Source organism: Thalia democratica, chromosome 8, assembly GCF_965202585.1.
Source record: "Thalia democratica chromosome 8, ktThaDemo2.hap1.1, whole genome shotgun sequence".
NCBI lineage: Eukaryota > Metazoa > Chordata > Thaliacea > Salpida > Salpidae > Thalia > Thalia democratica.
The window spans coordinates 8864111-8891614 of record NC_139172.1 but is presented as its reverse complement, the minus strand read 5'-3'; the positions used below and the strand labels follow the sequence as shown (position 1 = coordinate 8891614).

Below are 27504 nucleotides of genomic sequence, written 5' to 3'. Positions count from 1 at the left end.
TTTATTTTTAAATCAAACGTTTTTAGTTATTGATGATGTACTGTACTACAGTGAAAGCAGTTTTATCTAACTCTAATATATAGATAACAATTATATTTTTAAAATTTCAACTATTTTAGATTCTTATTTTAATTTTTTTTTGTTTAAAGTTATGAAATTACAGACTTTCGTTTTCTTACTAAAAGTAAGCCTATTGTTTTTCGTTTTATTTTTATAAAAGTGCTTCTAATAATAATTATTATTATACTTTACTTTTAAAATATCAAGATATGCAAATAAATCTAATCTATATGTGGTGTACGACTAGATAACTAAAAGATTCTTTTGTACACCAGGTCCTTAGACCAAACTTTCTTAGCGCAATAAACAATATATGTATATATATTAGCAATAGCTGATAATTTGAAATCTAAATATTACTAAGACTCTATCAATTAGTTTTAGTTTTTAAAATGTTACATTTTTGAATAATTAAAAAATATAATTTTAATTATGAGAGTAACAAAAGTACACACAATCAGGTTACTTATTTGTAAACAAATAATAGTAGCTGTATACTTTTTCGCTTCCTAAAAAAACCCTATTTTATTTAAACTGTATAGTTTCAACGTTTTTTATTTATATGGTCTTTGTTTTCATTAAAAGATTTTTAAACTATAAGTAATTTATTTTGAAAAAAAAAACGTTATTAATCGCGCTATAGTTTATCTTAAAGTAGTTGCATATTTCACGTTGTTTTAATCTCAAAAAAAAAATTTTTTGAACAAAATAAGTAGTTTAGAGTAGAAAAGTTAAGATATTTTAACTTATGATATATACATCCCAACCTTTTTTTAAGTATAACTCGTAGAATTTACTAATAATATTTAATGAGAAAACATATCATGTTATTGCTTTTGTCTACTAATTAAACGTAGATTGACTAAAAAGTAAATATTCGGGAAAAATACATAGCTATTAGTTAGATTGTATATGAGAAAATATAATTTTTTATCGTCAGGTTTACACCATATGTAACGTTCGAGCAAAAAGTTCTTTACCAAGGGGCGATACAGAAAACTTTGTAAGCGATTTAAAAAACCCGGATGTTTTAACCAACAAAACTAAAGTCGAAGAAATTGGATCTGGTAATAGTTATTACGATTTTTACGAAGGTAGTTCATTTGAGCAGTTTTAGTTATTTTTTATTATGCAAATAAAACTTACTTTAATTTTTTTTTCTAAAAAAACTATTCATTGTTTAATTGTTTGCAGTGAAATGCAAAAATTAATTCCTAGTAAAAGAAAAAAATATTTACTGTTTAACTCTTGTTGCATAAATAACATTGAAACAAATGTATATTTTGTACAACCTATTTTGTACTCTTGTGACTATATTTTTTTTACTTTAAGCAGAAATACTCCTAAATTTTATTGTTTGTAGTTACGTAAAGGATAATTTTTTATACTATTAATCTGTTTAAAATTTGTAGAAGAAGTTAGCTTTTTAATAAGAAATTCCAAACTTATGTTAAAAAACTACGTAGAACTTTGTCCTAGACAAGACGTTAAAAGGTATCCAAGTGGAGTGCAACTCGATAACCGAAAGGTTTTTTCGTGCACCAGGTCCTAGGACCAAATATTTTAAATAATTTTATTTTTGTCGATCAATAAACATTATAATGTCATTTATTATAAATTGTTATTTCTTCATCTTAACTCTCTAAAAATTAAGGTTTGATGTACTAAATGTTTCAAAATTTTTAATTTTATTAACAATACAATGTTTCACTCGCTTGAACCTTATCAAACGAGATCATCAGTTAAATAAAATCTTATTCAAATAGAATATACTTAACGTTTCAAAGATTCAGGAACAGATGAACAACATGAATTAAAGTTTGAAATGTACAACACTACTCTAAAGAAAATTTTGGGAGATGATGATTACCAAATGTTTATAAATATTTCTGAAATTGATCCACCTCAATACTTGATGACAAAAAATCTTGAACTTTTACTAAATAGTAAACTAAGTAAAGGTAAAAGGTTGTTTCAACGCATAAGTATCATTATTCATTTTTATTTTATAAACTTGTAAAACTATATATAGTTTCACAACCGTAACTATTTTACATCTTTTAATTATCGTTAAAAGGCATCTTTATCCAAAGTACATAGTTATTTAGTTTGTATATTAAGAAGTTTTTTTTCTGTTTTAGTGAATATAAACAATATTATGTATATTTTAAACCTATAAAAATAAACCAGTTGTCAAAAAAATTATATAAAAAACGCATTAAAAATAGTTACAAACGAATACATAAAAGCTAAATGTAGTTCAAAATAGTCTAAAGCTCATTCAAAACTTAGAAAATTATAAAAATTAGAATAGATAATGTGCCAACCAAGAGGTTATTTTGATTATGAAAATAATTTTTTACAATATAAAAACAATAATTTAAAATATTCTAAAGTGCGCTAGTTTAAAATAGGAGCATGACAATTTTCTAGGTAAACCAGGACTTTATTATCTAACTAAGGTAACTTTTTAGACAATTACTATTATCTAATGCTTTAGAAAACAAAATGAAATTCTGTTAATGCACTATTTTTTTAGGTTTGAAGTACAGTAAAACCGAAAATTTACACATTAAAGATATAAAGAAAATATTAGACAAACAACTGACTATTGCCCATGAATCATTTGATCCGTACTACTTTACTAATTTTGAAGCAAAAAGGTTATTCTTACCACTTTAAAAATCAGTTTGAAAACAATTGAAAAATAAAACACAAACATTACAGTATGAACTTGTTTTGAATTTATTATCATTGTTATCATTTGTTTTTATTTTATTTTTCATGCACAGTTACGCATAGTCGATCTCGGCTGATAGAGGGCCTTGTATTTTTATTGTTATAATAATAATAATAATAATTATTATTATTATCATTATTATTATTATTATTATTATTATTATTATTATTATTATTATTATTATTATTATTATTATTATTATTATTATTATTATTATTATTATTATTATTATTATTATTATTATTATTATTATTATTATTATTATTATTATTATTATTATTATTATTATTATTATTATTATTATTATTATTATTATTATTATTATTATTATTATTATTATTATTATTATTATTATTATTATTATTATTATTATTATTATTATTATTATTATTATTATTATTATTATTATTATTATTATTATTATTATTATTATTATTATTATTATTATTATTATTATTATTATTATTATTATTATTATTATTATTATTATTATTATTATTATTATTATTATTATTATTATTATTATTATTATTATTATTATTATTATTATTATTATTATTATTATTATTATTATTATTATTATTATTATTATTATTATTATTATTATTATTATTATTATTATTATTATTATTATTATTATTATTATTATTATTATTATTATTATTATTATTATTATTATTATTATTATTATTATTATTATTATTATTATTATTATTATTATTATTATTATTATTATTATTATTATTATTATTATTATTATTATTATTATTATTATTATTATTATTATTATTATTATTATTATTATTATTATTATTATTATTATTATTATTATTATTATTATTATTATTATTATTATTATTATTATTATTATTATTATTATTATTATTATTATTATTATTATTATTATTATTATTATTATTATTATTATTATTATTATTATTATTATTATTATTATTATTATTATTATTATTATTATTATTATTATTATTATTATTATTATTATTATTATTATTATTATTATTATTATTATTATTATTATTGTTAGTAAAAACAAATTATATTGTAATCTTCCTTTATTCTACCAACATATGTTTCTGTGTGTCAACGAATCAACACACTTCAACTGGGTTCTGTAAAAAAATAATTACTGTAATGAGAGAATAGAAGCATAGAATAAAGTAGGTGTAGACATGCTTCAATAAAATAAGATATTTTCTACAGATAATAGTTATTAATAAGTAAAATACTTAATATTAAATCCGACTGTTATAAAACTATACAATACTTGTGATTATTAAGTCTAAAATAAGTAAAGTAAGCTAAATTAGACAACCAAAACAACAAACCATAATATAAACAAACAACTCACGTTAATGGGAAAGATAACTGATTCAAAATTTATTGTTGTTATTATTATTTGCAGTGAAAGTATTAATGAAAAATACTTTCACTGCAAATAATAATTACGTCTCAATGTAAATAAGGTTATTTAAACTATTTAATTTGTATTGCAAAGAACATTAATTTAGTTTTTATGTAATCTATTTTGAACAAAAATAAAACATTAACCATTAGTTAGTGAATCAATAAAATTTAATAAAACTTAACGACGGCGAAGGCAACAAATGTCACAGAATCTCGATGTAACATGTATATTATATATTGAATGTTTGTAATGATTGAATCAAAGTTATATAGAATTAGATAGTAGATTTAGTACGTAAATGTTTTCAAATGTAAAAATCAAAAATGAAAAAATTAAACTTCAAGAAAAAAACAAAACACAAAAAAACAAAATTGTTATAGGGCTTGTAATGTACTGACCGATAATTAGTTTACAGTGACATACATAAAATCATAATGACCTAAATTAAATATACATTGTATTTTATAATTAATAAAATAATTAATTGGTAAAGTAGGAGTCGGCTGTTTAATTTAAATATCCCATACAGATATTTTAAATACATAATAAGTAAGTTGTGTTATATATGAAAGTTAAAATGTAAAACAACAAGGTAGTCATATGCTAAGTATAAACCTGCAGTAAAAAAAAACATGTATACATGTATGAAATATACATGTATGAAAACATGTATACACCTATTTTATTCTATGCTTCTTTTCTCTCATTACAGTAATTATTTTTTTACAGAACCCAGTTGAAGTGTGTTGATTCGTTGACACACAGAAACATATGTTGTAAAATAAAGGAAGATTACTGTATAATTTGTTTTTATTTATATTCCAGTGAAGTTACTTCACTAGGATCTTTTATTAGCAAACAATTAAACCTATATTTTGAACAGTTATTATCATTGTTATTGTTATTATTATTTTTTGTTTATTATTATTTTTTATTATTATTACTATTACTATTATTATTGTTATTATTATTATTATGAGCTTGTTTTATAAGTTTTTAATTGTATTGCTTTTAAATTTTTTTTTTTTAATTAGACTATTTTTTTCTTTTGACTTTTGACTAAAATTTTATTGTTTTAAGAAACACAACTACAATGTTTCTATTTTAGTAAGGATTACAATTTCAAAATCTGCATTGCGATGAAAGAGAGTAATTTTGTTTCTTAAAATAATATAATTTTAATTTTAAATCTCTTTCTTGGATAGATTACTCTGTCAAATTTGTTTTTAACTCAATAGTTAAATCTTTTTCAAATCATATATTTTTGTATTTACCACATTTTTCCAAAACATTATTTCTATCTGTGTAACATAACAAGTATCAGCATAATTACTTGTACCACAATAAAAGCAAAATATTTTTACCTGTGTTTAGTTTTAAAAAACCATATTTATTCTTAGTTGATTACAAAATACATAAAACGTATTATAAAATATGCAACTACTTTTCAGGTGCCCTATTGGTTGTTTTCTCGGAATTTACGAGACAAACAGACTGCTTTCAGAAGCAATGTCTGGTAGAAAGTGTAAATATTTAAACCCTGTCTGGAAACAAATAATTACTCGAAGATATAAAATGCCAAAATGCGACTTCAAAAAAGCAATGCTCACGTTAATCAAGTTAGGAAACGTAAGAAACCGTTTATGACAAAAAAAACATTAGTTTAATAAAATACCTTACTATAAGTTTATTAGGCCAAACCTATTTTTAGAAGAGAAAAATTCAAATTAATCAATTTTAACTTAGTTTAAAAACAGAATCTTTATGGAAGACCGCAGACGGATGAGCAAACTAATTTAAGACTAGATTTAATTTCTCTATGGAACAAACCTGAAAATAAGCAGCTCGTAAGCTTGCTCGGAAATCAAAAACTTGATTATTTATGCTATGAACCAAAGTTAGCAATATTAAGTTATTTAACATACAATTTACATAACATTTTTTATAAAAAAGAGTTTTATGATAAACTAGGAGTTTTTAGTAATATGAATTTCGCGTAAAAAATTATTTACTTTTATTTATTGTTAATGATTATTAGTTGTTTTTTATGTGATATGTATTTATGTCAATCTAATAACAAAACACATACAACATGAAATAATAAAAACATAAAAAACAACAAATTCATAGACTTTTCGTTGTGTTCTTAATTCTAAAAATAAAAGTTAGCAAACACAAATTGTGAAAAAAATCTGTGTGTCTTCTTTAAAAACCTCTTTTAGATCAAAACAACAAGGTTTGTAAACTTGTAGAATTTTTATTTTTCAATATAAACAACTAGTTTTTTTTTACAGTATTTTGATACTTATCAATATCTTACTATCACTTACAAAAACTGTTTGAAATATTTTAACTTCATATAATTGCTACAAACTGTTTTTAAGAGAATAAAAAACGCCTTTAGTAAGTATTAAGCTTTATATACTTTATAAAATACACAGTGAAGGCGAGTTGACAACAATGAGCATGCATCTGAAAAATAATTTCATCAACTCGTCCTTCAACAACTTGGATGAAACTCTTAGCCTTCTCAACTTTATACACGATCTTGCAATGCTTATTGACCGAACGGAAGCTAAAAACAGCCGATGGTTATTAGATACCGTGCTCATGCACTATATAACCGTCCTGGACAAAGCTATAGCCAAAGAAAGTGTAATATGGTCTGAAGTTGGTTAACTCATAAATAATTGTCTTATGTTTAAGATTTTAGTACTATTAAGAAATGTTTACGCATTTTTTATTTATTCTACTACATATATAAGTTTATACTTAACTTTTTGTACTCGCTTGATTATATGACTCTAAAGGTATATATATATATTTTAATAATCCTAGTAATTAAATATTTATTTGAAAAATGTCTTGAAAAATTTAGGTAAAAACTAAAGATGAACTAAAAAAATTGGAAACTATGTTGCTTTTGAACGACAGATATTTTGGTGAAGCAATCAATTTTATACTTTATAGAACACATAATTATCAATCATATAATCATGATCAACTTGATATTGAAATGGCAACAGTAGATGGTGATTATTTGTTGATTTTCTTATCCTAGCAAAAATGTATTCGTACTTTAAAAACATTTTTTGAGTAGTACTAATAATTTTTTGAAATTCTATTTGTTATACTAATTTGTTTAGGTTAGACACTAAAATAAAGAAACTTGTATAGTTTTTAAAAACGTTTGTGAATTAAGATATAAAATAAATATAAGTAATCTCTACGTACTATGTTGCAAATGGTATATAAATACGTTTAAAACCTTCCTATAAAAATAAATAGACATTAAAGTTATTCATTTTTTATTATAGTTTATAAGATTTTTTTTTCAAACGTGCAGGTTGATTAGGTAGATTTTTATTTTAAAAGAGTTCAAAAATCTAAGATTATTTTCAATATTATGATTGAGTCTTGTAACTGCTGTTAAAATAACTTTCATATAAATTTTATAGCTGCTAAAACTACGTTTAATAAGTTTATTATACAAATACTTTTAGATGAAAAATAACTATTGCATTAAAAAATTCTAATGAAGTTTAGAATATTTATTTGAATACTTTTAGGTGAATCTAGGAAGTTTGAATTTGATGATTCTGAAATTTGGGCTAACTTGACAGAAGCAAATGGAACTGAATTTAAAGGTAGGTTAAAAACTATCAACTATAAGAATCTTTTAACTTCTTAAAAATCAATAATTTAAGGACATTAAATAAAAAGACAATCAACTAGTCATTTGTATATGTAAAAGTCTTCTTTAACTCAGCTATCATTTTAAATATTTGACTTTTCTGCCTAATAGCACAATTAAAATTTAGTTTCAAAAAAACATATCATTGTGTATTTTCTTTATTCATTTATACAACAACATGCATAACAGTTATTATAACTCATTACAAAAATTGGAAAAAGTTTTTGAATGAGGCTGGTTACAATTCAGACTTTTTTGGTGGAAATAGAAAAATAATTGGAAATGGAGGTATAATTGCTATAACAACGATGAGAAATCAAAGCAAAGAATCTGTTCCTGTAAAGTACAAGTAAAAATTTAAATTAATTTCAGTTTATGTATTTTTGTTTATAAGGTATATTTAAAACCGTTATAGAAAAACGATTTAACATTATAAACAGGATGAAGTTTTCATCGGCTGATTTGCCAAAATCTGAAAACTATCAAGGCAGATGCGTCAGCTGCCAGTACTTAGATGCGGATCAGAAGTTGTGGAAGGGACACGGATGCAGCGTGGAAACGGTTGATGAGGAGGGAGTGACCTGCAACTGCAACCACACCACCAACTTCGCCGCTTTCATGTCACCTTGGCAACCAAACTACAAGCAAACTGATGAGCAGAAGAAGGTTTTTTTGTTTTCTGATAGTTTTTGGAAGATGTTTCTTAAACTTTTATCATATGATAACAAAGCACAAAGAAACACATGTTATATTTAATAGTTATTTTTAAAGTCTTTAACTGCGAATTTTACGACTACTACATAAGAAGTATTAAAAGTTTGATAAATTTCTACCTTTGTAGCTTTTAAACGTGGTAGAATACATTGGTTCGACGCTGACTATATTTAGTCTTATAATCACGCTTTCAATATTCTTCGTGGTTAGAAAGCATGTAAAGAATGACAGAATGGTTGCTCATGCCAACTTGTCCGTGGCCCTGCTTTGTCTGCATCTCGTTCAAGTTTGTAATGTTTGTAAAAATAAATAAGTTCGAGTTATCATACTTCAACTGTTTCTTTACTTTGTAACTTAAAGTTTTTACTGAATTAAAATTTATTACGAAGTTTTAAGTGTATTTTTAACTTCGGTTTTCTTATTAATCACAGTCAACTATCAAAAACTTAAAAATGTTTATTAGTTATATCAAAACACACAGTTAGTATCAGAAATAGCACTGATGAACGATATGCACTGCTTTTTAGTTACTGCTTTGTCACATTTGTTTGTTCTGTCCACTTTCATGTGGATGTTTGTGGAAGGAATATTTCTTTATTTGTACGTTGTGCAGGTAAGATTAACTTTAGTTGAGTTATGTATTCAGGTGACTTTTTATTTAGACTGAAGTCATTAATTATTAATGTCTTTTAATTTTTACGTTGAACAAACGGTAATGAACTTAACTATAAGATAAAACTTAAAATTTACAGTTTAGGTTTTTTTATTATAATGAAAGCTTTCAGTGATAGGATGAAACAAATATAAACAAATCAGGTTTTCATACACTCTCGTCTGGACAACAAAGTGTGGATGTATTTGTTAGGATGGGGGTGTCCGTTGATAATTGTTGGGGCGTCTGTGTCAATTGGTATGATGAGTGAAAACTATATCGAGCCAAGAGATGAGGATAAATGCTCCGGAGAAGGCGAAGTTTTATTCTATCCGCAAGGTAAGAATTTTAAAAAAATTGTTTTTACTGTTTTTAGTAGTTCTATCTACAAATAAAGCTCCTATTGTTAAAATGTTGTCAAAAGTAGCCAGTATAAGTTTGATATTAAATTTGTACATACGTAAAAAACTAACTCTACGAATTTAACAGCTGTCTTCAATCAAAAAGTGTCTGAACAATTAAATGTAGAAAAATGTTAAACTACGATTTAATTTATGAAATCTAGTTTTAGATTTTTTGAATTTCTGATATGAGTTTTGCTGTTTTATTTTTGTCTAAATATAAATCTATTTTATGTTTACTTTTTTCTTTTCAAAACTGCTTACTTTTAAAGACTACTAAGCTCTTGATAAACTAATATTTTCCAAAAATAGACTTTAATAGCTAAGCTAGTCATAAGTTTTATTAAGTTAACTATAAAACATAGTTTTTTTTTTGTTTGAAATGAATTGTTATTATTTAAATAACGTATTTAGAAGAGTTAATTTATGTTACAATTATATTTTATAAATAGAAGGCAAAACAAACGTCAACTAAAAGTATTTTCCATGTACACTAACTGTGCATTGGTGTTTACCGTGTATACCACTACACTTTATATTATATTTAAATACAAATTAACTTTTACGTTTACTTTCTTATAAATGTATTAATTGCACTTTTAATTGAGTTTCTTTAAATGTCTTTGTGTTTTGGTATCTAACAAACCTTTTCAAACAACTGTATGTTTTTATTATTAGTAAAATAATTTTTAACAATGTTAAACTTTTGAATAGGAAAGCCGCAAGAAGGAAAATACAAGATTTGTTGGTTGAGTTCGCAATCAGGTATGAACTGGAGCTTTCTTGGTCCTGCCCTATTTATCATTACCTTTAACTTCTTCATTCTCGCAAAAGTAGTACAGGTAATACAAAAGTCAAAACTCTTAGTAGTACATACTTAACTTTATTATCGACAACTATATTCAACAAGGTATTATTTTATAAAACAGTAGAAGGCTATCTAAAAATCTCAAACTTTATTAAATTGAAATAAAAACATAAGTTGTTTTAAAATTTGATTTACTATAAAAGTTCATAAATGATATGCCACAAAAACATTTATACACAAAACAGCGAAATCTTAAACTAAAAATTGATAAGCACGAAAATACTAAACTCCACTTCATATAAAAAGTACATTAACAGATTAGAAACAGTTTGTTTTTGCGGTAACAAATTTCAACGAGCTTAAAACGTTATATTTAGTTGATAAATAAATTCTTAGGTAGCTTATTAGAAAATCAATTTAACATAAGTTTTAGTAAGAATTGTACAAAATATTAAATACCTTGTTTTATTAGTTATAACCACAATGGCTTTTTTTGATATTATATATGTTTATGGTCTTAAATACGCGCTTTTGAAGTACTTGGTAAACTTACTGCTTAACTTACAAGTAGCTTACAGTACTAAAGTTAATATTGGTTTTAACTAAAGCAACTTGTTCTTAAATTATAAATAAAACACACTTTGAATTACTGTTTATTATTAAATAGTTATTATCAAAACTAAAGAAAGAAATTGTAATAGATAAGCAAATGGTCTATTATAATTTAATTCATGCAAAACACCTACAACCTTAACAAAGTATAATTTATTCTGTACTAGACACGGTTACTTTCTTCTATGTAGATTATACTTCATAAGCATCGATATTGCATTGTTCATGCGAATTTCATCGAGACTTAAGACAGCATACTGCTTGCAGCAGATTTAACCACTAACTCGTATTTTAAAGACAAACGCCGATATATACGCATCGGAATGAAATTAAATCCTTCTAATAAACAATGTTGTTTTGGAAATTGAGAAAATTGTTTTGAGAAAGCTTATCGTTGCTTTTATTGTTACAAAAAATTCCATATTTATCCACACGCTTTGAAATTATAAAATAAAATGTTGATTTCAATACAAGGTTACAATGGTAACTTTTATACAACTATAATGATTATGAGTAGTAATACTTTCATAATGTATCCAATATTTATGCTTACTTAACTGTAAACACTAGTTCAAACCCGTATTAAATTAAAAGAAGTATGTATATGTATATATGTACCGCTTTTAAAACTCACTATTCAAATATACTACACATAAAACTTGTTTTAAACACCAGGTCCTTATAAAAATGTCGAAGCGAAAAAACAATGTTGCTGGTTTCAAGGCGAGTAGCAACGTGGGAGTGTCGAAGAGGCCTTACAGCATTACATTCACGTCACAGACGTCATCGACAGCAATTTCACATTCTTCCATGAATTCGAAAAATGCAATAAAAATGGACAGTTTGCATGGAACTAATAACAAGTACTGATTTTTGTTTTAGTTTTTAAAGAAGTTATTTCAATTAACAGATAATCAACACATTTCTTACAATTCATTCTTTTTTCAAATAACTTATTAAGAGAGTAACTATTACATAATTACTTATCGGTAGTTTTAAATATTTTAATAATCCTTTATTAGATATTTTAAAAGCAAACCAGTTTTTTCTTTAGCTGAATCTTTTTTTAATTTGATTTAACAAAAACGAGTTGGTAATTATTTTAAAAATTTACTTTCATTGAGAACAAATAGAACTTTTAATTAAAATAAATAAATTAATAAAAGTTGCATATATCATAAACAAACATATTTATAATTGTTTTTGCTTGAAATTTACATTGCTTAGAGAACTGGACATTTTTTAGCTTTCCAAGTAGTAATATTTATTTAATTGTTATAACAAAACAACCAAAATATTTACGTAAAGATTGGTTTAATTAAACTAGCTTTTCTAAACTTTAAGACAACTTTTTAGATCGTCTTCACAAGAAAAAAAAAGTATTTCACAAAACAATTTGATAGATGAAAACTACCAAAACGAAAACAATAGTTCTGAGTTTATTAAAGATGTTCGAACCGGTGTTAAGGGTTAGAAATTAATTTTTTTTAAATGATTATAATTAAATATTGGTTAAAGACAAAAAAAAATTAAAAAATTTTTGAATCGTTTTATCTTATAAAATTACAACATGCATTAATTTTAGAATAAGAAACTGGTTATACAAAGGCAAATTATCTTTTTTAAATGTTTTGTTTTAGTTAAGAACACAAAACATTTTAAAATAAATTTTAATGGTATAAGTTCTGGTAAAACAAAACTTTTTTTTTTAATATTGAGAAATTAATTTACTTATTTTTATTAAAAAACACGAAGAATTAAATATCTTAGTACTAATATTTGTTTTTTGAACAACTGTCAAATATAAGTTTACATAAAAACTTTAACTTTAAATATTAAACATTACCAGCATAAATATGTCAATACTATACATAATAAGTACCTTTAACCTATTTCATAAAATATTAATAAATAGTATAAAAATAGTTAGTTTTTGTTCTTACAGTTACTAAAAGTTTATATAGTTATTGTAAGAGAATAAGTATTGACTGAATACACAAAACATTTAGGCGCATTTGTTTTGCTACCGTTGTTGGGTATACCATGGATTTTAGGTTTATTAGTGTGGACCAGTTTTTTCGCAATTCTTATATTTGTGATTGTCAACTCCCTACAAGGGGTAGCTATATTCATCGTATATTGTATCTTCAATGGCGAGGTTTGCTCAAATTAAGTTTTTATACTCTTACAAAGCGTTAAAAGAATATCGAACTGAATTAGTCATTAAATAAAATTCAAAAACAAAAAGATTACAACTATTATTTACCGCCTATGTTAAGTTTTTTTTTATGATTGAATTTTGTACAGTTTTCAATTTTTTAAAGCTACATTTAAAAATTAAAAACTACCTCAGTTCTTTTTATTACACTTTCGTCATTAAAATATATTAAAAACAAAAAGGTAAGACGGGCTATCACGAGACGAAAAGCAATGATCAAGGCATCTCAAATAAGCCAAGGAAGGGGAAGAATGACGAGCACCAGCAGTTCTAAGGGAAAGTTTTTTAGATCTTGGAGAAGAAGAAGTACAAATGTCTCCACCATACCACTTAGCGGATAATACTATTTGTACTTATAAACCCTAACACACCAATATGCTGCTTTAAAAGTACCTATTATCATTGACAGTACAATTTATGTTAAAAAAAACTGAAAAATTACTTGTTATTCTCAAAAACGTGTGTCAAAATAATTATAATATAAATTAATTAAAGATTTATAAATAAGTAATTACAAAATAATTCAATGACTAAAGTAGAGATATTTATTCTATTAAAATAACAAATAAGAAGTCTTATCTGATTCTTTTACATTTAAAATACTTATTAAACTTCGAAATATTCACTTAAATTAATTTCATTAGAATAGTCGTCTAATAAAAACTTTTTTCACATATTTTCGACATAAAATAAAGTATTTTTGCTTGTTTTTTACGGTATAAATAAGTATATTTAAATATAGTACATACTAAGTGTGACACACAACTTTGTTTCAAGTTAGTTCATTATAGAGTTGTGTTAAAATTTAAGTAAGCTAAAATCCTGGTGTTTTTGTCTAAACAAAAGTTTAAATTGTTTTAAAGTATTATAATTAAATTTTAATATAAAATTTATACTACTTGAAAATATACATAAAGAATTATCAAGTTAAGTTAGATTTAAACATTTTAACGACTTTTATTTTCAGATAACCCCTTGTGATTATTAGTATTAAAATTTTACTTCATATTTTATTTAAAATACTATAACAGCTAGTTTTTCTTTGTTTACAGAACTTTTATGGGTTAATCTTAATTAGAAGAAGGATTCTAATTTGAGATATTCAACAAAAAAACAACCTCTTATTTTGTGTAAAAATTTTTCAGGTACCACAGATTCTTGTTAATAGCCTTATCTTGTTTTATTTTACGAAAAAGTTTTGCCAAAGCATTTATTTTACTAAAAGCCTAAATAGTACAATAAGATGAATTATTGAACAAATAGTAATATTGTACGTCGTCCAAATTCCGATATATTTTATGATAACTATATTCTAAGAAAAAATATTTAAACATAGCATGTATATTTCTTAATTATGTTTAGCTCTAACTGTTGTAAAGTCAAAAAAACACTTTCTTTATTTTATTTATAAAAAGTAGAGAGTTTTTTTTAATATTTTTTCCCTAGATTTTCATCTGGCTTTAAAACAACTTAACTTACTTCACATATTTGATTTTTTAGGTATGAAATATACCATTTTTAAAATTTACTATTACATTAAAAATTGCAAATTTCATTAAATTCTTGTGAGAATGAAAATATAATCAACTTAAATTTTAGTATATAAGGTTGATAGTTTGAATACAAAAAATAAACTATACCATTAAAAAAAAGTTTAAATCAGTAGGCTTCAAGCTAATCACCCCAATGTTTTCTTTATAATGTACTCCATAATATAAAGTGTAAGTTTCAATATTAGCTTTAAACATAGACGGTACTTTTTTGCTCCAAAACCAAGATATCTAGTGTAAATATCAAAGTGTAGGTGTCAAATTAAGATTCATGGACACTAAAAAAATGTTATGCTCCCAAAAACTAATTTTGTGTGCACTAAGATGCATCTATTACCCTGAACTTTGAGTTAGGCTTAGCTTAACACTTTGTGCATGGCAAACCAAAAAAGAAACAGCACAAAAATAGCTTACTGCCAGTGAGAGCAAAAATAAATAAATACCTTGCTTTTTTTTTGGTTTTTTATACGTATAACAAGGCGGTCATTTTTCTTTTTCAGTTAGCTTTGTTTTGAAGAATTTTATCCAAAGAGTTTTTTTATAAAAAATAATCTTTTTACTTTATAAAAACAATTAATTCAAATTAATTGTAAATTATTTGTCTTTTAATGGACGAACCAATCAAAAAGAGCAAAAAAAAAAGACTACTTTATTTAAAATTTATCTTCTTCTAGAACAGGGGTCGGCACGCAGTTGGTGCTTGCGGGCCAAATTACAAGTTTCCAAAGTTTTTCCGGGCCGCTGTTTTAGTTTTAGTGACATTTGAATAATATTTTGGTTTTAGTTAACTAATTTAAATATTTACTTATAAAAATAGTTTTTGCGTCTCAAATAGTTTACACTCTTTAAAAAATTCAGTAATTAGTAAACTAAATAAAATAAATACCTATTTGTGTTGTAGAAAACTGAAACAAATTTTATAACATAATTAATAAAATACTTTATTAGTAATTAATTATAATTCTACATGGTTGCCACTTTAAAAGCAAAAATGTCTGAGTTATATCAAACCAGCCTAAGTATATTAAAAGTTGAAAAAGCTAAATTCTTGTTGTTAATAAAGCTTAAATACCTATTTAAAATATCATCGCTATAAAAAATTACACGATATGTAAAATCACAAAAAATAATTACAATTAATAAACTACTTTACAGTCATAAAACCTTTCTGAAAGTTCGAAGATTTATTCAAAATGTTTAAATTATAAGTTTCACACAGACTGAGTTTTTTTAAAATGTCTTAAACAGGATTAAGCTAGTCTGAGTTTTTCAATCTTTTAAACTAGCCTGTTTGTTTGGCAACCTTGCTTGTCAAAATAAAGTTCACAAAATAAAAAAATAACTAAGTTTATTAACAGTGGAATATTTAGCAAAAAATATTATAAGTGAGTTTGAATGGACATTTAGGTTTATAAAACATTTTAACAGAAGTATAAAAGTTTATTAAGTCATTAATGAAGTAGAAAAACTTATTTTTATTGAGCGTTATAACAATTATTGGTCTGCAATAAAAATATTGCATTTAAAAAGAGTAAATGTGAAATATAACACGAGCTTTAAGAATTAAAAAACGTTACTTAGAAGCTATTGCGATAAACGAACAAAATAAAACAAATTGCTAAAGTGATTTCCAACAAAGCAAAACTGATCGAAGAAATTGTTAAGGCAATTTGTTAAGAAGCAAAGTAATTACTAAAAAGAAGATACCGTTTAGAATTTTTATTTATTTTCATATAATTTATGTTGCCGGTAGTTAAATATTTTTGTTTATTACTTTAATGACAACAATAAGTCGTGTTTAGGAAATGCCTGAAGATTATAAAGCTGCATAAATCAAATTAGGACTTAATCAATCTGTTAAGATAAGAGCACTGATACAACAAATATTGCTTATATAAAAATTTTTATTAGAGGTGTTTATATTAACTTTGACATTTTAGAATAATTTGTTAAGTTTAGTTCCAATGCAAAGCACAACAATAGGTAAATACATTCTAAAAGCAAAGGTGCAATGCACCAATATAAGTTTTTTTAAAGTACAATTTTTTTCTTCTATTTTAAGTACAAAATTAAATTAAAGGTAAAAAAATGTCTTAAATAACATATCAATATTAAAAAAAAAACTGTTAAGCTACTTTAGATGTGTTTTTATAAAAAAAAAATTAAATAGTAGATTTTTTGTGTCAAATCGAAATTTCATTTCTTTACATGTAGAAATTATTTGAAGTTCAAAGTTTTCTTAAAAATTCTCAAATTCAAGCTTTTTCCAGATTTTTTAAGCATACATTGTCAAATTTCAAGCTTTTCAGGTATTCAAGTTTTTTGGCAACACTAATTATTCACACTTATATGTATACAGTAATATAAATACTATTTCAAATTATATCAGCTGCAAAACTTAAAACTTAACATATATAATAATTTAAACCAACACTGTTAATTGAACAAAACATACATCATAAATTTGGTTTGCCACTCTTTAAAGCAAAAAAGCCAGCCTGATAAACAAAAAGTAGCCTGATATTTTCGTATACAAAAAGCAATTCAGCCCAAAAACTAAAAAAAATGACTAAATTGACCTGATGTTTGAAGTCTTCAAATAGTCATAGTCTGAGTGTGTGGCAATGTTAAGTTGTTTATTTGATTTAATTAAAACTATTTTGATAAACAATGAACAAACTTAAAAACTTACCAATCCTAAATCAAGTTTATTAAATACTATTATATAGGTATTTGAAAAAAACAGAATTTGTATATATTAGTATGCAACGCATAAAAATTAACTTAATATGCAAAACAACATTGTTTGAAAAATTTAAATGTATACCTAACAAAAACTATCTTAATTTATGTCATATAAATTGTTTCAAATGTGTTTGTACACACTTAGATATTACATGTAGAAACAATAATGTTAGAAATGTATGCATAAACTAACCCTAATCTAACTTAAATATTAAATAAAAAGTGGTTTAAAATATGAGCATGTTTGTACTCTGGTGTACATAGGAATTAATTTGAAGTGCAAACAAACTAATAAAAAATCAAAGTGTTTCAAAACTAAAATCAAATAAACTTTAGTTCTTATTATTATGTTAATTTAATTTTTTTTGTGCACGCTCAAATATGACATTTAATAATAAAACCTCTTTAAAATAAACTTAGGTATAAAAAGGATTTAAAAAGAATACCAAAACTGTAAAGAAATGACATTTTAGTTAACTGTTGTCCATTACTTTTAAACAAAATGGAAAACATGTGCATCTAGTTTATTTGCTAAAAAGGTATCAACAACTAATTTACTAAATCTAAGCATTCTTTCCACTCTTTTTTCAGATAATTACTTGCTGTTGTAAAAATAAAGTTATTATTAAACTGAGAAAAAAAAAACCCTGTTGGAATGCTAATCTGTCTTTTTAACATTTTTAACCTAAAGTAGTAAAGTATTAAAATTACTTTAAAATTTCATACGGGAACTTAAAACAAAATTAATCAAGTTGAAACAAGTTACTGAAAAAAATTTAACTTGATAATAAATTTTTGGTCAGCGGGCCACATTTACATGCTCACGGGCCACAATTTTTTTTTTTTGCAGGACGCATTCCATACAAAAAAAAAAAAAACCGTGCTCGCGGGCCGCAGTTTGCCGATCCCTGTTCTAGAAGATATAAGAAGTTTGGTTTTATTAAAACGAAGCTTGTTGTAAAAACAGGTGCTGACTTTGTTAGAGATGAAATGCTAGGTGCAGCTGTAAGAAGAACTAAAATTACTCCGACTGACTTATCAGCAATTGTTCCTGTTATAGTTAATATTATTGGTAGAAATATAAACTCTGTCAATATAAGTTAAGCATATGTTGCAAGACATTATAAGGGCTGCAATAATGGACAGCAGTTTAAAAAAAATCTAGTCCATTGGGACAACGAAACTGTTCCAACAACGGATGGCAACTCAAAGGAAAAACGCTTGTCAGTTTCTGTCTCAATCAACAGAACATAAGCTTTTACAAGTTTTTTCACTTGGATGAAATTAAAGAAACATTTATAGCAAATAAGTTTCTAACAAAGTGATGGATTTTTTTAAAGAATGAAATAGGTGTAATCAGCATTAATGGTATGGTTTTCGACACTACTAGCTCCAATACAGGGGGCTACTCAGGTTATTAAGTGACATTCCATATAAGCTAATATTTTAGTTAGCTTTTAGGAATTCAGCCATCGCTTTCACTTCTTAACGTCGTAGAGCTGTTTCTTAAGCTAAATGGATGAGCAAAGCCATTAACGCTTTTAAGATATGTTTTCTATAACAACAGAACTTGTTAAACAGTTTTTGACACTACTTGTTAGAAAAAACTGAAACCTTTTGTTGGTTTTTGCATAAACTGCTACATTCCCTTTTGCATCAATTGTACTGTAGCTTCAGAAGCTCTAAGCAACGACTTTGATTTAATCAATACATTTGAGAATTAGAAAAGTACTGATGAGTTATGTGCAGCCTTTGCGTTGAAAGCCATGATTTGCAATCTCTGGTATCTTGTTGGAGAGCTAGTTCTTTTGATAATTTTCACCGGTGCACACATACAAGATCACTGCTCTTAATGATAGATTTACATTTTGTTTACTATAGGTAAACTCATAAATAAATAGGTAAAACTACACCTGGCAAATTTCATGAAAATTTTTATCCAGAGTAAACATGCAACTAAAAAAAAGAAAAATTTTAATTTTTGCATTTTATTTAGATTAAAACTTCAGTTAACATTTTAAAGTTTCATCTACAATTTAAGTTATACTAAGTTTTACGCCAGGTCAATTAAAGTTTTTTTTTTTTTTATATAAAGTTCGGATAAAACTAACTCTAAGAAAAACAATAACAAACTACTTTAACATAAAATTCTTTAGTTTCTGCTGTCTTAGCTTTGAAAAGATATTTTATAAGTTACGTATAAAAATTTTTGTTAATATTAACTAACTTTTTTTTGTAACTATTCTAATATAAAGAGACGAGCATTTTTTGGCTCAAATCTTAAAAAATCTCCAATAAATAATTAAGTTTTGCAAAAAAGGCCATTAAAATTTTATTTAATTAACTCAAGTAATAGAACACCTACCAATTTTAAATTGCGAATTTTTATCTAAAGATGTCAAAAAGCTGTTATTTTTTCCTTAAGTTATAATAGAAAGTTTCCTATCAAGACTTTTTTAAATTTTTTAATTCAGAAAAATGTACTGTGTTCAATCATTAGTAAATTTTATTTAAAAATATAGTTATTTTATTTTCTATTTTTACAAATATCCATTAAACCTACTCGTTGTTTAAGTGATGTCAAGTATTTCTAAAAGCTTAAAAAGGATTCAATTAAAAGATTTTTTCAATTCAATAACCTATTATTAAAGCAAAAACAATTAATTTCCATGATATTTTTTTCATAAATAAAAAATGCATGTTTTTATTTTTGCTAGTCTTAGATCTTTAAAGATAAAAGTCATGTATTTTGTTCAGCGTAACTGATTGTTTAGTTCTTGTTATTTTAGATTGGAATTGATTTAGACTAAATATGTTCAAATCAGAATTGTATAATTGAAAACAAATAACTTTTGGGTACAACTTAAACACCACAAAATAATCTTTTATTTATTAGAAAAATAGTGAAGTTAAACTTCATTTTGAATAACAAATTTAATGACACAATTTCAAATATGTATCCTGATACACTTTATAATATTATCCGGCTTAAGTTACAAATTTAACTAGTTAAGTTATGCGAATGAAAAAATTTTATAGATATATAAAAAGTAGTTATAAACTTATGTAGTTTTTTTGATAATGACTTAGTCTTAGTTTAATAAATAGTTGATATTAATAACGTTTATTCTCGAAAAAAGCTCATTTCAGTCAAAGCGATTAAAATAAACAGCACAATGAAAGATCTATTGAAATTTTAAAACTATCATGAAAAGTATTAAGGTTTAAATGTTTAAAGTATATTTTTTTAATTGTTATAATATCTTAAATGTTTTAAAAGAAATAAAAATATTTTACTCAATTATCATATTCACTAATCTGTATTCTGTTTTACGTTGTGTCTAACTAAACTTCTAACTCGTAACTTGAATACATGAGTAAATATTTAGAAAATTATAAAACTAAAATTTGTTTTTAAAACGAAAAAAATTTTAGTACATTTTTTATTTTAACTTTGCATACAGTACAAAAATTGTAGAAAAAAAAAACCTTTGGGTTAATATTAAGCATAACTTAATATTTAAATTATTATACAAAACTAATAATAATAAAGGATATATAGGAAACATTATTAACGTTTACAAATGTAAAAAAGGTTTTATTACTAAAAAGTAAATCAAACAGTATTTTAAGTAAGGGATTCATAAAACATTTTTATAATTCTAAACGATTACCACCTAACGTATTTTACTAAAAACTTCGCTCAGAAATAAATTAAATAAAAACCAAGTCAATTTTACAAGGATGCAAAATTCAAATCTGTATCAAAAAAATAGTAGTATTGGTAATGTATATATATATATAGTTATTTGAACGACAAAAAATATGCTCAAAATACTTGGTCCTCGGACCTGGTGCACGAAAAAACCATTCGGTTATCGAGTCTCACACAACGAATATCTTATAACGTCTTTCCCAGGACATCATTTCAGTAGCTTCAAATTAAAACAATTACTTCTAGCTTTTTAAAACTTCAAGCTATCTATTGTTTTGTTTATGACTGACCACTTTCTACTTTGTTTAAAGCAGTTTTAGGTAACCTGAATACAATTAAGAAAAAATACTGAAAGTTCCTAAATATTTCATAACAATCTCATCAATTAGTATTTGAAGTTTGAAATATTTGTACAAGCTTTGAGAATTTAGTTCTATAATAATTTAACTAAAATTAAAGGCTTTTTCATGACACTTAGAAATCGTTTTATTAAATATAATTTATTCAAAAAAGATTTATATGTTATTAAAAAAAAATTGTCCTGGACAAGATGTTAAAGATATCTGTGGTGAACGACTAATAATTAAAAGGTTCTTCGTGTACCATGTCTTAGGAAAAATTTTTTAATTGTCTTTTTCTGTCGTTCAATAAACTATATAGTTTAATTTACACAACCACCAACAAAAACAACAGGTATAAAGTATGTAATTTTTCAAATAAACACTACTTAAAAAGTGCTATTGTTTATCTTTTAATTTCTCTAACAGAAACACGTGACAAAAATATCTAACTAGTCTTCATTGTTTTTTTTTTTGGAAAATTTGTCTAAATCCATATCGGTTCTTTCTTTTACTCGATAAACCTGTATATATATATATATATATATATATATCACATATGTTCTTGTGCTAAAACTTTATTTCAACTAACGGCGTTTCACTGCTCTCAAATAAATTTAAGAACAGATCTACGGAGTCTCAAAAAGCTCTAAGAATAGCTATTCTTAGAGCTTTTTGAGACTCCGTAGATCTGTTCTTAAATTTATTTGAGAGCAGTGAAACGCCGTTAGTTGAAATAAAGTTTTAGCACAAGAACATCTGTGATATACATTCCGATAAGCTTAGCTTATCAGGATCTCCAGGATTTAACGCCTTATAACGTTACATCTTATATATATATATATATAGAAATAACATACACAAAATAAACTTTTGCTTGGTACAGCTGTTTCTGCGTTTAATACGCGTCCTCAGCCAAGTTTTATTCAATGAAAAGCAAACTTGTAAGTACAGCAATAAAATTATACAAAATTAGGTATTACGTAATAATAGATAGTTGATTTTAGACAAAATTATTAACAGAGTTTTTAGATAAATTGCTTTTTATAATGTATGCAGCCAGTTTGTAATTCGTTTCTTTTGTTTAGAGATTCAGATTTCTTAACTTTTAAAACTTCAATTTTTTCCGCATTGCACAATTTACATCCGTTTTTTAAACTGTATTTATTTTTCGTTCTTGTTAATATTTCCCACTGAATTTTAAAATTAACTTCGTTATTTTTTAGTTTCCAAATGTACTGCGATAAAGTTGTCGTATTTTTATGTTTTTCGTGTTTGAAGCTGTACTTGTGCTTTGTGTAGCGATTCTTGAACGATAGTCCAGTCGAGCCTACATAAAACTTGGTCTGGTTATCAGTTATGACTGTCGCTTTATATATAACATTTTCCATCAGGCAACTTCAATTTACCGGGCATTCTTGTTTTTTGCAGTCACACATTCGCCTCTCTTTGTACTGCGTGTCTAACATCTTTCGATTGTGTGCCATTATAAGTTGTTTCATGTTTGGCATGCAGGAGTAGGACAGGATATATATATATATATTATCAACATATTACTATTTATTTTATATATTATTTTTAATATACTAGTATTTTGTTTTTTGATTAAAAACGATCATTGGAAAACATTTTTATAATTTTTAAATTTATAAAAAATTAATAACTTACTTAAAGTTGTCTTATGTGAATAGTCAATTTTGTTTAAGTTTCAACTCAATTCTTTTTTGTATAATCATACAATTAAACAACAATAATGAGTTAAGTTTGATAAATTTACTGATAAATATTTATAATAACTAAAATATTTTAATTCAACGGTTGTCACTTAAGCTAACGTCGTTTCTCCTAAAAGGATCTTCAGATTTTTTTAAGTAACAATAAAATGACACGAAGCACACAAATATATATAGTATGATCAGGTAATTAGTAAGTGATTAATAAATGATTATTTAGTAATTGAAATTTCGTGCTTAGTAACTGTAAGGGAAGTTAATTAATCAATAGTAAAATGAAACTAAGCAAAAAGACTCGTCAAATAAAAAAAACACTTATAAATAAACTGACAGTAGTAAATAAATGAATATATAAAACTTTGTATGGTATAAAAAACAAAAATTACCCTAACAAATAAAGTTAAAAACTAAAGTTAAGAATAACTAGACCTAAAATGGGGGCATATCGAAGTTAGTTCTTTTCTTACATTAAATGCTTTATCTCTGTCTGCTTCGGCAATGGCCATTCTTTTTATATTACAGACAGAGCAATTATATGTTTTTTTCTAGGTACTGAGCAGTTGATTTTAAACAGCACTTGCCATTCGGTTTCAAAGAATTCAATGTTATTTGATGTAGTAAATTTAGCCAGAGCTGTTGTTTTTAATATCTTGAGGATGCTATGCTTGTGTTGTTGACACCTTGTTTTGAAAGAAGTCCCCGTAGAGCCAATGTATTCTTTATCTTTAACTTGCTTTTATTTAAAACCTTTAAGAGGTATTCACCATTAAATGGGCAGTTCATCTTGTTTCTGCAGTTGCAAGTTCTGTTCGTTTTGTTTTCAGCCTTTAAAAACCTTTTGTTGTGTGAGTTGATGATGTTTCTCATATTCGGTAAACAGCTGTACGATATTTTAATTGTGTTCCTGTTAAAAATCTTACGAAACTTATTGTTTTTAAGAATATGTAGGCGAAAAAAATCCAAAAAATCTCTTACCTATGTTGGTTTTTACAGAATTGCAAAACGGAAGATTGGAATACATGATTTTTCTTAATCTTTTGTTTTTTTACTCTTAAAATTCAGATCGTTTGTGTAATTGTCTTTTAGCTTATCATGTTCGCTTGAAACTAGTGCTTCATAATAATCTTTCTTGATGCTACTAAATATCTTCTTATTACTAGAGAGTTTGATTAGTCTGTTATTAATCATTGATCTTCTACCTTTTCTTATTATTTTGGGATGATTAGACCCACTATTTATGTGTTTTACGTTTGAAATTTCCTTTTTATTTGGTGCAAAGGCATTAATACTTAAATTCATGCTAATGTCTAAAAATTCCGTTTGGATTAAACTGCATTCGACAGAAATCTTAAATCCGTGAGACTTGAATATGTTTCTAATTCTTTTTGATGCTCTTTCATTTTTTCACTTAGATCTATTTAAAACGGCTAGGCCATCGTCACGATATAAGCCAAAAGATAATAAACTCCTGACGGAAGATAAATTAAATAAAATGTAAAGTTCTATTAGGTCGCAGACCTCAGCGCCCATATAACTGCGATCTGATAAATATTCAAAAGCTTTTAAATGAAAAAAATCCCTGACTCAACAAATGTCTTACTTAACCAAATAATTTTTGTCCAAATTTAACTAAATAGAGAAAAAAAATTGAATAAAAACTGGTAAACTAAAATTTGAATAATAATAATAACTAAAAAAATTCACTTTAGATAAAAAAGTGTAACATAGCAATAGCTATCAGTGCTTTTATGTTTGAAAAATAAAATATACAAATGAATGACAATTTTATTTTGTAAATAAATACCATTTGATACTAAAAAATAAAACAGTTTTATTCATTATCAATTCGGAGCTTTTCGTTTTACTTCCATCAAACTTTATTAAGAATGAAAAATTATTTAGTAATTAGTTTTGCAATAAGTTTATAACTTATAATATAATGACGTTCAAAATAGATATTTTAGATATCAAAAAGCTAATAACTCTAGATAGTAAATATGCTAACTAAAAAAAACTAAAACTAAGTAATAACAAAAAACATTTAAAACATTTAAATCAATATATACTTAAAACTGTTTGTTTTCCATTCAAAATTATTTGCGTATTTGATACAGGGTTTTCTTCCTCAATGACCATTGCTTCTAAACTACAAAGATAACTTATTTTAAATCGCTTTAAAAGTTTAAAATTGCCATATATATCTGTGTTTTGGCAGGATTTGCAGTTGTAGATATGTTGAAATATTGCGCTGTTTTTGTCGAATCCTTTGTGGTCTACGATTTACCGGAAAAACTTACTTTTGATTGTAAGTAAAATGTCCCACCAGCTTTTTTGTCATTGACTTTCATTAAGTGTTCATAAGTCTCAAATAAAGTTTATGAAAAAAGTTTGAAGAACAAAGTAGTTTGATTTGTAATCTTTTAATAGCTTTTGTTTTGCTTAAATTTGTTGAACTATACAAAAGTTAATATTTAAAGTTTGTAATTTAATTATACAATAAGATATACAACACCCGCAATCTTGGTATTCATTTTTGAAAGATCTGGTGAATGCTCTACCAAGAACTTGTGCACTTGTACGAATAAAATTCACAATATTTCCAGCCTAATGAGAGTCATTTTACTTGCATATAAATGTAGCGCTTAGAATCAATTTAGATAAAAGTTATTACATCTTATGTACTTTATAACAAAATTATGTTGATTTGATAACAATATTCATTTATTATCTCCTAAACTATCTACCTACTTGATAAACTTATTGAAACTGCTTTGATAATAAAATCCAGTAAAAACATACAAATTAGACTTATTTGGACATTTACTGCTATTAAACAGATTGTATTCTGTAATAATTGATTTTTAGCTAAAAAGCTTCTAGCCAGTCAGAAATTTTTGTTTAGCATCTAGCCCAAAGTTTTTCGATCTATACTTTAATTTGTACTGAATTTTGTTGATTTTATATTTTTTTACCTAGTAAAACATAGTATTGAATAAATAAAACTAGATAGTATTTTTAAAAGAATTATTCTAATTTGTATGAAAAGTTTATATTTAGAACTGTAGTAGATTTATAACTCTTTTAAACAAAAAATTCCGCAAAAACATGCTTAAAAAAGCTTTAAAAAATTTTTTAGTGTTTGTATTACCTTACCGCTATATAAAAAAAAAATTAAATCCTTTACTTAGCTTACGAATTAATCTGAAATTGATATTTTTTGAATAGTGTTTAGTAACATCGTCACATTAACGTTTCCTGTACATTTTGTATGCTTTTTATCATCATATATTTATTTCTGAAACTTGACGTCTAATGTAGACGTATTTGGAAAACAAGTTTCTCTTTGAATTAAAAAAAATAGCTAGTACTTTTTTTCATTTAACTTAATATGCCTGCTTCTCTAGGCACTTTTATAAAAACATAATAAAATTTAAAGTTAAACTTTTGTATTCATCAAAATTTAGCTTAATTTTATCAACTAATACTATTTACTATGATTTATGTTAATAGAAATTCATTTTAATATATAAAAATATGATGTGTTTTTTGTTTATAAAAAAAGAGTAATCTGAAATAGAACTTTTACATATAAGTAACAAAGTTTCGTAAAAAAAACAATAAAATTATACAGTTATTAAACGTATGCTGTTTAATATGTATTTTAACAAATTTTTATGTACTTGCATTGATCAAATTAAAATTAAAGCAAATGTAAAAGACTTCTTTAATAATATTAATTTACAGATAATGTTAGTTGCAGTTTTCTTTTCCAAGCTTAATCGTTTTTCTAGGTTTTAATTTTTTCAGTTTATGTTTAACTTTTTTAATATACTAATATAATTGTTTTTAACCTTAATTTAAAGAATTTATTTATTTTTAGATCAAACATTTTTAGTTATTGATGATGTACTGTACTACAGTGAAAACAGTTTTATCTAACTCTAATATATAGATAACAATTATATTTTTAAAATTTCAACTATTTTAGATTCTTATTTTAATTTTTTTTGTTTAAAGTTATGAAATTACAGACTTTCGTTTTCTTACTAAAAGTAAGCCTATTGTTTTTCGTTTTATTTTTATAAAAGTGCTTCTAAT

The 27504-nt window shown here is 24.6% G+C and overlaps 1 protein-coding gene across 2 annotated transcripts; it reads left to right on the top strand.

Moving 5' to 3' along the window:
• The first annotated feature begins 123 nt into the window (after window positions 1-123).
• On the top strand, window positions 124-13781 carry LOC145842431 (uncharacterized). Of its 2 annotated transcripts, none has more exons than XM_082949878.1 (19): window positions 124-184; window positions 1001-1154; window positions 1854-2021; window positions 2600-2723; window positions 5678-5855; window positions 5984-6123; window positions 6668-6896; window positions 7105-7258; window positions 7796-7873; window positions 8110-8269; window positions 8361-8586; window positions 8762-8920; window positions 9116-9247; window positions 9451-9625; window positions 10402-10529; window positions 11783-11970; window positions 12464-12576; window positions 13117-13265; window positions 13508-13781. In XM_082949878.1, the coding sequence occupies exons 1-19, from the start codon at window positions 152-154 to the stop codon at window positions 13664-13666; spliced, it is 2847 nt and encodes a 948-aa protein (XP_082806004.1). In that variant the 5' UTR covers window positions 124-151; the 3' UTR covers window positions 13667-13781. The 2 variants fall into 2 exon arrangements, with proteins under 2 accessions (XP_082806004.1, XP_082806003.1); XM_082949877.1 differs by having other exon boundaries at window positions 1848-2021.
• Window positions 13782-27504: the final 13723 nt, after the last annotated feature.

What these genes read in the sequence shown, in the direction of transcription:
- LOC145842431 (XM_082949877.1), top strand. Translation starts at nt 152, where the DNA reads ATGAAATTACAGACTTTCGTTTTCTTACTAAAA. An exon ending in ACTAATTTTGAAGCAAAAAG is followed by an intron (nt 2,724 to 5,677) that starts GTTATTCTTACC and finishes ACTACTTTTCAG; the next exon opens with GTGCCCTATTGGTTGTTTTC. An exon ending in TTTATTTGTACGTTGTGCAG is followed by an intron (nt 9,248 to 9,450) that starts GTAAGATTAACT and finishes TAAACAAATCAG; the next exon opens with GTTTTCATACACTCTCGTCT.